Source organism: Oryzias melastigma, linkage group LG2, assembly GCF_002922805.2.
Source record: "Oryzias melastigma strain HK-1 linkage group LG2, ASM292280v2, whole genome shotgun sequence".
Lineage (NCBI taxonomy): Eukaryota > Metazoa > Chordata > Actinopteri > Beloniformes > Adrianichthyidae > Oryzias > Oryzias melastigma.
This window is the reverse complement of record NC_050513.1, coordinates 12170850-12184123: the sequence shown is the minus strand read 5'-3', so window position 1 is coordinate 12184123 and position 13274 is coordinate 12170850. Positions and strand designations below refer to the sequence as shown.

Genomic DNA, 13274 nt, shown 5'->3' with positions numbered 1-13274 from the left:
GGCCACATGTAAATTTGCGATTAATCGCGAGTTAACTCTGGAAATGCGATTAATCGCGATTAAAAATTTTAATCGCCTGACAGCTCTATTAATAATATATAACTATATAACTGAGCAAATGTGTTATTTCAAATTGGTAGCCCTTCGAATGACTCAGTAACCATAAAGTAGCTCTCAGTTTCACAAAGGTTGGTGACCCCTGACCCAGAGCCTTCATCGTCACTTCCTGATACGTCAGCCGCCATATTGCAACCGATTGCAACACAGCTGGGGCCACCACGGAAACTGCGGACAAACCCAATTGGGGCCCACATTCTCTGCCCACTTTTGAACCATGTGGGGCCCACTTGCTGGCTGGGTCTATGGGACTTTTTGCAACCAGCGGGTACTTCCTGTTTGGAACATGAGAGGGGAAGGGTTGATCAGCCCAATGTTTTTACGTCAGAATAGATTTATCACTCAAACTATCAGATAGCTCTAACAGTAATATCTCATCCCATAAATTCAGCACAAACACATGAAACCAGTTATTATTAATATAGGAAACAATATATAATGTTGTACATTGTTTTTTTTCTCAGCCTCCCAAGCAGTTAACCCAAAAGTGTCTCAGTTTACCTGCTGTCCCTCCGTGTGAATGACAGCTTCATGTCAAACAGTCTGTTCAGCGACACGTCTGTACGTGATGACGCATGACACTGACGCAGGCGGTATAAGTTCCAGAAGTCTGACGTCAGCGGCCTCTTCCCTGCCTATGCCCTCGTGAGGTGGGCAGTGTAAAGTTTCCTGTCTCTTCTCCATCAAGAGAATCCAAAACCATCCGTCAAAATGGTGAGACTTTACCGTGTGTTTGGTGTCTAGTTGAAACACTCAGATGTCAAAGCGTCTTCTCCGCTGTGGTGGATGCAGTGACGCGGCGGTGGAGGAAGAAAAATGTCTTTTTTCTGTCGGATGTTCGATTCAAAATGGCTACCAATTTTTTATTCGAGCCAGTCGGGCCTTAAGGTCCAATACCGCGGTTCTGCTTTGATTCTACAGAGTCTCTGAGTCTGTGGACATTCATGAGTTCATTATTTTGAGGGGGATACCGAACAGACCTGATTTCCAACCGGGCTTTTCCTGTCTTTGAGCGGTTCGAGTCCGGGTTGACAGCGTCGGCTTTTTGTGTTCTGCTGGTTCCAACATTTCAAAGTGAAATGGCATCAAACCCAGCGGAACGCCGAGACCGGATTCGGGTCTATCCGACACGTTTGGCGCCATACGGCAGCGCTTTGGTAGAACATGGCGCTTCAGACGCGTCCCTTTGTTTTGGCAGCAACTTGCCGGTATGTTAGCGCTGCTAAAGTTAGCATGTAGCATACGCACGCGCCGTCTGTACACGTGGCCCTCCGGAGCAGACGTGTGACGCCGGTCTGATCCCGCAATTAGGAACTATTTAAACGACATGTGGTTTAACGTAAACCATGACATATTATAGACACGTTAATGCACCCGGTGTCCGATTTTCAGCTCATACGTAGATGCTAATAGCGTCACGCACAATCATGGCGGACACACAACGCCCTAAACGCAGGACCTTTGAAATGAGCGATAAGAGCACCGGCAGATCTCCGAACGGGAGTGTTACGGTCAACAGTCTAAACATCCCGTTAACGGCTGTTTATGATCGTTTCTGCCAACAAGCGTCACTTGTTTACCGAGAAGCATTTCCGTCATACGTCATAGATTTCACTCTAAGTCCACGTCCTTTTGGGGCGTGTACAGACTACAGAGTTCTATCCCACATGCACCATTCCACCCTCGTGCTCTCATATGGGGCCCAGGTGACCCCACCCTTACATTGATGTGTCCCTCCCATGACAAAGGTAGAGTTTATGTCTGCCACTGACACCAGTGAAGATAAAAAAAACAGTTCAGTGTCTTGTAGGTCCAGATGATCCCACTTTGAATGTAAACATGCCCAGCAGAGCACAAAGGTTACACGCTGTTTTCTGTCTGCTTTCATGACTGATTTTGTTCTAAAAATCCTATCTTGTGCCCTCAGGTGAACTTTACCGTAGACCAAATCCGTGCCATCATGGACAAAAAGGCCAACATCCGAAACATGTCTGTGATTGCGCACGTGGACCATGGAAAGTCGACGCTGACGGATTCGCTGGTGTCCAAAGCCGGGATCATCGCCTCGGCTCGTGCTGGAGAGACGCGCTTCACCGACACGCGCAAGGATGAACAGGAACGTTGCATCACCATCAAGTCTACGTACGTGTCTATTGCTGTGATTGGTCTACTGCGGTCACAGGGGTGGTGGGGGTAGCAGGGGAACGATGACGGCTTTATCGGCATTTTGGTCAACGTAAAGCAGCTCCTGGCTGGGTCTGTGGCTTAGTGACAGCAGATCCTCACAGTTCAGGTTGGTTTACTTTAACTTTAGTGTGAAAGCTTTCTCAACGCTTCAGCATTAATGAGTTTCATGGGGTCTGCCGTTTGTTTTAAGTTTTGTAGTTTGACTGGATGATATCTTATCAAGCTCACTGGCTTTGTGGTAGTGTCCACCCCGAGACTGGAAGGTCGTGAGTTCAAGTCCCAGCTGAGCCGTATGAAAGACTGTGAAAATGAGACCCAATGTCTCCCTGCTTGACATTCAGCAAAAGGGGTTTGAATTAAACCAAGTGTTTCCCAAGCGCTGCTGTGTCTGCAGCTCACCACTCACCCAGAGGAGGGGTCAAATGCGGAGGACACATTTAACACACTGAGGTGCATGATAACTAATTGGACTTAAATTTCTAAAGGATTCCTTTACGTCAGGGGTGAGAAATTCAATCATTCAAGGGACCAAAATTCAAAACACACCTTAGGTCGCAGGCCGAACAGAATAAACATTTATTGAACGAACTAAAACTACATTATTATAACTTTAAAACTGTAACTTTTTAACATGATTATGAACTAGATGTATAACATTACCTGTGATGATGCTGGTGTGAATGCTGGAAGCTGAATTTGGCCACTGAAGATGCGGAAATTGATGGCTAAAAACGCTGAAGCGGATAGCCAGCTAAAATATTAGATAAACTCCAAAATAGCCTAAAAATCTGAGAAAAGCCTAAATTAGCCAAATCAGCTGCATGTAGCAGAAAATATTAAACTCCAAAATAGCCTAAAAAAATCTTAGTAAATGCCAAAATAGTCAAAAAATGTAGCAGAATAACAATTTTAAACATAATAAAAATGCAGGAATATTATTCCAGAATAAATAAACTAAAACTTTAAATAACTTTTAAACATTTTACCCTCTAAAAACATTTCGTTTAAAATTATAAAAGTTAGAAATGAGCGCGAGATAACATCGGACCATTAATAACAATAAAATTAAGTTAACTGAATCTGTCTTAAAGGCATCCCAGTCCTGTCTGGATGTGTCGTACAGCTGTTATTAGTGTCATAAAGTTGAAGGTGGAGCTGAAAAAAGTTTTTACCGTTTCTACCTGTACACACACCTGCAGTATCATCCTCACCTGAAGAGCCAACCTTTCTGACCTTAAGAACTTTTTGAATATATTGAAGCAATAAAAGCAGTACACATGAAAACATGACAGTTCTATTCTACTTTGATTTGGTTGAATACTTTTGTGTTTATTTGCCGTCCTTTGCATATATATTTAAAAACTGATCTGGAGTTAACATGCAGTTCTGGACCTGACCCTCAGAGCCATCTCCCTGTACTACGAGCTGAGTGAAAACGACATGGCCTTCATCAAGCAGAGCAAAGATGGCTGTGGCTTCTTGATCAACCTGATCGACTCGCCGGGCCACGTGGACTTCTCCTCTGAAGTGACAGCAGCTCTCCGGGTCACCGATGGAGCGCTGGTTGTTGTGGACTGTGTCTCTGGTAAGACTGTACTGAAGTGACCTCTCCGTGTTGGTTTCATGAGCCTGAGCGGTGTCACATGGGCTGTTTGTTACTTTGCAATGATACTCATGCAGATGAAGAAAAGTCTGCAGAACAAACTAAACATTTGTTCGTGAAGTTGCCCATTCCTGATTGGCTTTAAGCTAAATATCGTGTTTTCCAGAGTAAAAGTCAGTTTGTTTCGTAGTTTAGCCAAGGGTACGACTTACTTGTCTTTTCTCCTAAAAGTGCAACTTGTGTTCGAGAGTAAGTTGTATATGATTTTCTTCTTGATGAGAAATTTTTGGCTCTTGCGACTTCTAGTCCAGAAAATACGGTAGTCCAGTTCCTGATTTTCAAAATTAAAGCCTTGGTTTAGGTCCTTTAACTCACAGCTGGGATGGCTCTCTCACATTTAGACATGCTGCTGATACACAGGAGTTCATACAGGTGTGTTCCTACGCAGGTGTGTGTGTACAGACTGAGACCGTGCTCCGTCAGGCCATCTGCGAGCGCATCAAGCCCGTGCTGATGATGAACAAGATGGACCGTGCCTTACTGGAGCTGCAGCTGGAACCAGAAGATCTTTACCAGACTTTCCAGCGAATCGTGGAGTCTGTCAACGTCATCATCTCCACTTACGGAGAGGATGAGAACAGCCCAATGGGTAACATTATGGTAGGTGGATTCAACAGTTTCCTCCTTAAGGTGTAGAAACCAAAGTAAATGTGTATATCATTTGACAGTTTTCTGATGTCCAGGACAACATAAATTCCTGTCACTTGTCTGTCTCGTCCAGGTTGATCCGGTCATCGGAACGGTCGGCTTCGGTTCTGGCCTTCACGGTTGGGCGTTCACCCTGAAGCAGTTTGCTGAGATGTACGCCGCCAAGTTTGCCGCCAAGGGCAACAGCCAGATGACTCCAGCAGAGCGCTGCAAGAAGGTGGAGGACATGATGAAGAAGCTGTGGGGTGACAGGTGCGTCTCTCATTCGGTCAGGTGTCCGATGAAGAACTTGCTCATAAAACCTCACCGTGGCTCTGCTGAACTTATAGATACTACGACACAGAAAACGGAAAGTTCGTCAAGAGTGCTGTTAGTGCCGACGGCAAGAAGTTCTCCCGCACCTTCTGTGCTCTCGTGCTGGACCCCATCTTCAAGGTAAGCCAGCCCCACCTGTCCTCTGACCTATGAACAAAGGCCTGGGCTGATGAAACGGATTTAAATCTATTTAAGCTTAAGAGATCAATAATCGATTCATAAAAATAAGCTGTCTGAATTCCCCCCAACTCACTATATGGTGCGTTCACAATGTTCTAGTGCTGTCTGACTGCACTAGAAACTTCCCAGAAGTCTTAGGGAAAAAAAACTAGCGTGCATCAGTGCTCACTAGATTGGCGAACATAGACCACAATGCATTGCAGTCTAAAAACAAATTGGGGGGGGGGGCACCATTTATTTATTTGAACTTGTTTTATTAACATTTAGTGCACCTCAGTAGTCATACTGTACAAAATTAGATACAAACGTAAAATTATGTTCTTCAGGTACCTCTAGTAAGGGGGAAGGGAATGTAAGGAACGCATTTAAATGTAATTTTTGAATAAATCATCAATGTTTTTGATCTTCAGAACACAGTGGAGTCATAAATTAATGTCATGAATTTTTTATATTTATTTGATTTTGAAAAATCGGTGAAATCATATCCGGTGTTTAGAAAAACGAAAGAAAAGTAGAGAGCATCGTGACCGAATTACCTTTAAAATCCAGGGAACTAGATAGGAACTGGATTTTTTTTTTTTTGTAGTTGGGGATTTGGTGAGGGAATTCGGTCATAACCAAATGGATCGATTTAGCATATGAAGCTAAAGTCCGCTAACTGGATGCTAACGGTTTATGAAATTTTCTATTGGACGGCTAATGCTAACGCTCGGTTGACCTAAACATACATTGCTGACTACATGAACATCTTTATAAACTCAGACATGAATTTTCCAAACTCTTGAGGAAACATTTTCAAAAGTAACCATTTGTGGTCTAAAACATCATGTTTTGCTCAGACTGTCTTCTTCTGCAATAAAGTTTAATGCTATAGTGAAATCGCCCCCTAGTGGCCAAACTGAAACGTCCTGGAGAGGCAGAACAATCATTAGAACTTCTCCTTTAGAGAATCCATGTAACACTGTATGATATTAAAAATCTCATTATTTCACTGATACATTTTACAGTCTGTGAACTGGATCAGATTAATATATATTTAATACATATAGTAGATCATTCATGTATTTCAAAACAAATGTGTATAGATCTGAAAACATACATTTAACTGGATTGAGAGAATTGAAAAATTCTGAATCATATCAATCCAGGCTGTTGTGAATCAAACTGTTTCTGGAATTATGATGGATACCCAGCCCTGTTTGAACATGTGAACCCAATGACCATCAACCTGCACATGATGACTCAGCGATTCTTCACTTTGACCTGACTCACTGTGATGATGCATTCAGACCTGAGCAGGTGCAGACCGCGTGGAAGTGTCTCGTTCCCTGTCAGAGCGTGAAGCCAATCCCATTTCTCGTTGTGGCAGGTGTTTGACGCCATCATGAACTTCAGGAAGGAGGAAGCAGCCAAGCTCATCCAGAAGATGGACGTCAAGCTGGACAACGAAGACAAGGACAAGGAAGGCAAGCCTCTGCTGAAGGCCGTGATGCGCCGCTGGCTTCCTGCAGGAGAAGCTCTGCTGCAGATGATCACCATCCACCTGCCCTCTCCGGTCACCGCCCAGAAGTACCGCTGCGAGCTGCTCTATGAGGGGCCCGGAGATGACGAAGCTGCCATGGGTAGGAAGTGACGCAGTCTACGGTTCTCCTAACAAAAGGTCCAAACTTGGCTGTTTTAAAACGCTGCCATCATCTCCAGGTATCAAGAACTGTGACCCCAAGGGGCCGCTCATGATGTATATCTCCAAGATGGTTCCCACCAGCGACAAGGGTCGCTTCTACGCCTTTGGTCGCGTGTTCTCCGGGAGCGTGTCCACCGGCTTGAAAGTACGCATCATGGGACCAAACTTTGTTCCTGGGAAGAAGGAAGATCTGTACCTGAAGCCCATCCAAAGGTGAGTTGGCATCTCTCAGCAGCTGACTTTAGAATAGGGCTGCCACCACTAGTTGTTACTTTATATTTTATGGAATCACAGTGTAGGAAAGTTGAACAAAGTTGTGAGCGTTCAGCATCACTTTTAATTATTTGAGTCAGTGAGACCTTAACTTGATCTTTAGTGAAAAGTAGTTCCTTGTTTCAGATGGAAACCTCGATAGAGAGATCAGGAATATACTTACCATCAAACTCATTTTGACAGATGACCTTTGACCTTATAAACCCTTCATATATGAAATTGTTACATCATCTTGAGGGGCGGGGCACCTGTGAAGATGAGTTTGATGTGAAGTATATTCCTTATCTCTCTCTCATTTGATTTAATCTCATTTTAATCCCAGAAACTAACGAAGGGCAGAAGGTGCCCGATTCATTGAAAGTTGAATAAACTATCATCTTAATTGTCTTTATTTTTAGTTAGTTTAAAGCTAATGATGGTTAAGATGTGTGTTTTACATTCACTTTGCGATTGACCCGTTTTGTCAACTAACCGGTAAAAATAATCTGTGATTAGTCGACTAATAAAATAATTGCTCTAGTTTAGAACTCGTTAACCTGGATATGACCTCTTTCTCTCCCTCTCAGGACCATTCTGATGATGGGCCGCTACGTGGAGCCTATCGAGGATGTGCCTTGTGGAAACATCGTGGGGCTGGTTGGAGTGGACCAGTACCTGGTCAAAACAGGAACCATCACCACCTTTGAGCAGGCCCACAACATGAGGGTGATGAAGTTCAGCGTCAGCCCCGTGGTGAGGGTGGCAGTGGAGGCCAAGAACCCCGCAGACCTGCCCAAGCTGGTGGAGGGCCTGAAGCGCCTGTCCAAGTCCGACCCCATGGTGCAGTGCATCATCGAGGAGTCTGGAGAGCACATCGTGGCTGGAGCTGGAGAGCTGCACCTGGAGATCTGCCTCAAGGACCTGGAGGAGGATCACGCCTGCATTCCAATCAAGGTTAATCCTGCTGAGATCAGGATCAGAGAAGCAGGATGAGGTTTTCTGAAACTGTACTCTTGTTCCCACAGAAATCGGACCCGGTGGTGTCCTACAGAGAGACCGTCAGCGCAGAGTCCACTGTCATGTGTCTGTCAAAGTCTCCCAACAAGCACAACAGGCTGTTCATGAAGGCCCGCCCCTTCGAAGAAGGTTTGGCTGAAGACATCGACAAGGGCGACGTGACGGCGCGGCAGGAGCTGAAGGCCCGCGCTCGCTACCTGGCCGACAAGTACGAGTGGGACGTTGGCGAGGCCAGGAAGATCTGGTGTTTCGGTCCTGACGGAAACGGGCCCAACCTGCTGGTGGACGTGACCAAGGGGGTCCAGTACCTCAACGAGATCAAGGACAGCGTGGTGGCGGGATTCCAGTGGGCGGCCAAGGAGGTGAGAGCTGCACGTCCGGCCGCCGGAGCCGTGGGAGTTCCCGCCGTTTACGGGCCTTCTGTTGCAGGGAGTTCTGTGTGAGGAGAACATGCGCGCCATCCGCTTCGACATCCACGATGTGACGCTGCACACAGACGCCATCCACCGCGGCGGCGGGCAGATCATCCCCACAGCCCGCAGGGCCCTGTACGCCTGTGAGCTGACGGCCGATCCCAGAGTCATGGAGCCTGTCTACCTGGTGGAAATCCAGGTGAGTCCGGGTTCAGGTTTCTCTGTCTTTCAAAACATCAGCATTTCTCACAGCACAGCTTTTATTTTGTAGTGTCCTGAGACTGCGATGGGCGGGATCTACGGTGTGCTGACCAGGAGGCGTGGACACGTGTTTGAGGAGTCCAGGGTCATGGGAACCCCCATGTATGTCATCAAGGCCTACCTGCCTGTCATGGAGTCATTTGGTGAGTCTTAGACCAGAGATGTTTGACCTTCGTGCGGCTGAAGGTCGTCTGCAGCTTCATGTGACCCTCTGCTGTGTCTCAGGCTTCACAGCTGACCTCCGCTCCAACACCGGCGGCCAGGCCTTCCCTCAGTGCGTGTTCGACCACTGGCAGATCCTCCCAGGAAACCCGCTGGAGCCCACGTCCAAGCCCGGCGTGGTCGTCATGGAGACGCGCAAACGCAAGGGGCTCAAAGAGGGCATCCCGGCTTTGGACAACTACCTGGACAAATTGTAGTGTGGACCGCTCTGCGCCTTTCTCATTCCTCCATTCCCACATCATTTCCTTATCGTTCGGGACCGGACTGTACAGAACAGCCAGCATCAAGAAAGCCAAAAAGATCAGAAAATGAACACAAAAATTGTAAACGGAAAAAAATAAAACATCTAAAAATCTATTTTGTCTTTTTCCTCTCAGTGGTTTCAGTTGAATTCCATGATGAATTTGGAGGTTTGATCTGGCGTTTGTCCTCAGCCTGTAGAGTCATTTTATTGTGACAAACGTATTTAATGAAACCTTAGAGGAAAGGAGTGAAAATCTGAAGCTGCTGTTGGTGGAATAATTTACCTTCAGTGTTCAAAGTTTAGGATCAGTGTTAATCAGCTTTATAACACTGCAGTACCAGGATGTAAAATATAAAACGACCTGAGGCTGTTTGACTAAAATGTTCAGAATTTGATCTGAAATACTGCAGAAAACAAAGTTGAGGTTTGATCTGATTTCACGATCTATCAGAATCAACCTGATCGCATGAACCTGGAAACGATCCTACCAGTGAACTGATCATACTGAGCATAAATAAAATCATGTTTACATTACATCTTTTTCTAAACATACGTGTTTGGTAAGATTGTATGTTCATCCAAAAAACAAATAGATGTTCAAAACTCAACATCTTCCTGACAGAAACACATTTATTACAAACATTTAGGAAAAACAATGTTTTCACTGAGTAATATCTATGTCCAATCTTGAATAAAATGATTACATTTTGTTATAAATGACATATTTATATGGTCATAAAAAGACAATTCCATTGGTTTCTATCTAAATATGCTGACCTTCGTTTGCATAGAGTTTGAATGATGAGATAACTGGGCTCCAATAAGTTTCCTATCAATCACATCAATTATTTCAGCTGTAATCCATTCTTGAGTTCATTTTAGGTCTTCCCATTTTACGTTTTGTGCTGTTAAGTATAAACTATGTGGAATCGAGCCCATAACCAAATCAAATTCTTTTCAGGTATAAAAAGTTTATATTTGCATAAGAAACGTTCATGTGTGCCATTTTCCCTCATCAAACAACAAATTTACTGTAATAAGTTCATTAGCAAACCAGTTTGTGTAAAAATAAAGTTTTGCTTTTGTGTAAAATATATTAGTTGTTCCACAAACTGAGGTAAAAGTTGTGTTTGAACATAAGAGATAAGAGTCCAGCTTCACAGAACTTGATGATGAAAACTGACCAAACTGACAGGAAGCTCTGAGACAAAAAGGAATTTCAGAAACAAAATCAGACCAAATACAAACCGTGGAGGTTTTGGTTTATTTTAAGCTTTATTTAACAGTTGCAAACATGATACAACAAAAGTCAACGTAAAGAAAATATACACACAAGAAAAGAATTATGTAATAAAAATTATACACACACACAAATATATATATATATACACATAAATACCAACAGTTTTCACATAATCTAACAACAAAGTTGTTGTAACTTTATTATTTTTCATGAATTTAATGATTTAAAATAGAAACACATTTCTGTGGAATGTAATGAAGAGTGGTCTCGTTTTGGAACTTCTGCTTTTATCAAAACATTAAAAACTAATATATTGCTGCTTGAAAGTACACCAAAAAGAATGCTTTTTGTTTGTTTTTTATAAACTTACTGAAACCGAGATTTCAAAAGAGCTTCAGAAATTAAAAATCTTCCCAAAATCTATCAACATGTATACAGTCAAAAACAAACATTTAAAAAAAACGATCGATTGTTTCTATGAATTGCCCTGAAAACTAAACTTTGATCTTAGAAATTGTCCGTGGACGTTTTTCTCGTGGACTGACTGACTTCTGGTTTGGGCGGGGAAGGGGCGGAGTTAATTTCCACAGACCAATCAGGTGTCTTCTCAGCGACCAATCAGGCGGTATCTCGGCTCCACTTCCTGATTGACGTTGGGACTCATCTGTGGAGAAACAAGCGGATGTTGACTGAACCACCTGGATGTTTGGAGGGACGAGCAGGTAACGGAATCCCGCCATCCCGCCTGATCCGCGGCGGCAGTTTCCCCTCCTCCGGAATTCGCGGTTAGGTTTCCCTTTGTGTGCATGCGCGCGTGCGCGACTCCAATCAGTCAATATTCCCGCGGCCAAATGCTAACAGCAACATTAGCATACCTGCAGCATCCCGCCCTGAGACCGCCGCTAAAGTTTCGCGGGTTTTTGCGTCTTTCTGCGCAGCTGAAGTCTGTCTGCGGGAAACGAGGCTCGACGGGAAGTCTCAGGAGTGAAGCATCATGGGAGGAATCAAGCAGGAGCACGCGGACGCTTCCCAGCAGGTCCGGGCTCCGCACGCGCCGGACCAAGCCCAGGAGGAGGTGAGCCCGCCGCACCTGTCCAGGTGGAACACGTCAATCTGGCGTTTCCCGCTTTGGGTTTTCAACCGTCTTGAATGTTTAGTTGACTAAAAACCCGGGAAACTTCATCACTGCGGTGTTTAATGTTTGCATTTCCTATTTAAAGATGATTGGTTCATTTGGATGACGTCACACACTGAGGTTTGTCCCAAAGCGAAAAGAATGGATTATGACTGTAATTCTGTTCTTCAGTTGAATCTCTAATTGGTAAACGTGATCAAAGATTTCTTTTCTGTTCGGTTCCGTCTCTGCAGCCCAAGAAGAGAGGCTGGCCAAAGGGGAAGAAGAGGAAAAAGGTTCTTCCCAACGGTCCGAAGGCGCCCGTAACCGGATACGTCCGCTTCCTGAATGAGCGGCGGGAACAGATGCGGGCTCGGCACCCCGACTTACCGTTCCCAGAAATCACCAAGAGGCTGGGAGCCGAGTGGACGCAGCTGGCTCCGAACGACAAACAGGTGGGGGATTTCAGTCACGGTTCTGCAGTGGTTCTGGTTCTGAACGGCTGCACCTGTCCGCAGCGTTACCTGGATGAAGCGGAGCGGGAGAAGGTGCAGTACGCCCAGGAGCTGAAGGAGTATCAGCAGACCGAAGCCTTTCAGATCAGCAGCGCCAAAATACACGACAAGAAGATCAAGAAAGGTGACGGCGCCGCAGACCTGCCGTTTCCATGGAAACGCCTTTCTCCTCACAGAGCATATTCTACCCCCGCTGCCCCTCATGCCCCCTTCCTGTCTTACAGAAGACCCTCCGGTCGGCTTCGGTGGCCCAGGATCCTCTTTGGTGAAGGTGCTCGGCCCGGTTCTGGCTGGGTTCTGCTCAGACGTTTCTCAGGACCGGATGGTTGAAGTCATTTCTCTTTTGTTTAGGCTGCCGACATCCCGAGCCGGTTTGACATCCCGATCTTCACAGAGGAGTTCCTTGATCAGAACAAAGGTAACCCCGCACGTTCACCAGGATCGCAGGATCCGGTCTCTGAGGTCCGTTTGGATCGCAGGATCCGGTCTCTGAGGTCCGTTTGGATCTCAGGATCCGGTCTCTAAGGTTCCTTTGGATCTCAGGATCCGGTCTCTGAGATCCGCTTGGATCTCAGGATCTGGTCTCTGAGGTCCGTTTGGATCTCAGGATCCGGTCTCTGAGGTCCGCTTGGATCTCAGGATCTGGTCTCTGAGGTCCGTTTGGATCTCAGGATCCGGTCTCTGAGGTTCCTTTGGATCTCAGGATCCGGTCTCTGGGATTCGTTTGGATCTGACCTTCCTTCTATTCACAGCGCGAGAGGCGGAGCTCCGGCGGCTCCGAAAAGCCAACATCGAGTTTGAAGAGCAGAACGCGGTTCTGCAGCGACACATCAAGGACATGAACAGCGCCAAGGAGCGCCTGGAAGCTGAACTGGGTCAGGACGAGAAGCAGACCCAGGCGCTCCACCAGCACCTGCTGGCCATCAAACACTCGCTGGTCAGCAGCCTTTCGGCGGTGCCGCTACCAGGTCAGACCGAGTCCTCATCTGTCCTCAGATTCTGCTTTCAAGTCTTAAACTGAGTTGATCTGTCTTCTGAGTCTGGAAAGTTCTCTGATAAACTCCTTGCAGTCACATATCCGCTGTAGTCCGCCATTTTGGGAGTCAAGCAAACGCTTGTTTTGATACATCTGACAAGTAGGGCTGGGCGATATGGGAATTTTCATATTGCGATATCGTTTTTTTCATTTTGTGCGATAA

At 45.6% G+C, this 13274-nt stretch overlaps 2 protein-coding genes across 4 annotated transcripts in view; both read left to right on the top strand.

Moving 5' to 3' along the window:
* Window positions 1–686: 686 nt before the first annotated feature.
* On the top strand, window positions 687–9316 carry LOC112156683 (elongation factor 2). The gene is made up of 13 exons (XM_024288960.2): window positions 687–831; window positions 2045–2259; window positions 3708–3889; window positions 4356–4567; window positions 4689–4867; window positions 4945–5050; window positions 6480–6732; window positions 6812–7007; window positions 7634–8000; window positions 8072–8425; window positions 8493–8675; window positions 8748–8880; window positions 8963–9316. Exons 1-13 carry the CDS (start codon window positions 829–831, stop codon window positions 9154–9156), a joined length of 2577 nt encoding a protein of 858 aa, XP_024144728.1. The 5' UTR covers window positions 687–828; the 3' UTR covers window positions 9157–9316.
* Window positions 9317–11381: 2065 nt separating this feature from the next.
* Window positions 11382–13274, top strand: part of hmg20b (high mobility group 20B) — a 3958-nt gene continuing 2065 nt past the window's right edge. For 2 of the 3 annotated variants that reach the window (XM_024288964.2, XM_024288961.2), the window contains exons 1-6: window positions 11382–11521; window positions 11815–12015; window positions 12079–12199; window positions 12300–12346; window positions 12427–12493; window positions 12828–13043. In XM_024288964.2, coding sequence (XP_024144732.1) covers window positions 11441–11521; window positions 11815–12015; window positions 12079–12199; window positions 12300–12346; window positions 12427–12493; window positions 12828–13043 — 733 coding nt within the window. In that variant the 5' untranslated portion in view covers window positions 11382–11440. Of the gene's footprint in view, window positions 11522–11584; window positions 11702–11814; window positions 12016–12078; window positions 12200–12299; window positions 12347–12426; window positions 12494–12827; window positions 13044–13274 lie in introns of those variants that run through there. The other variant, XM_024288965.2, reaches the window with a different exon arrangement.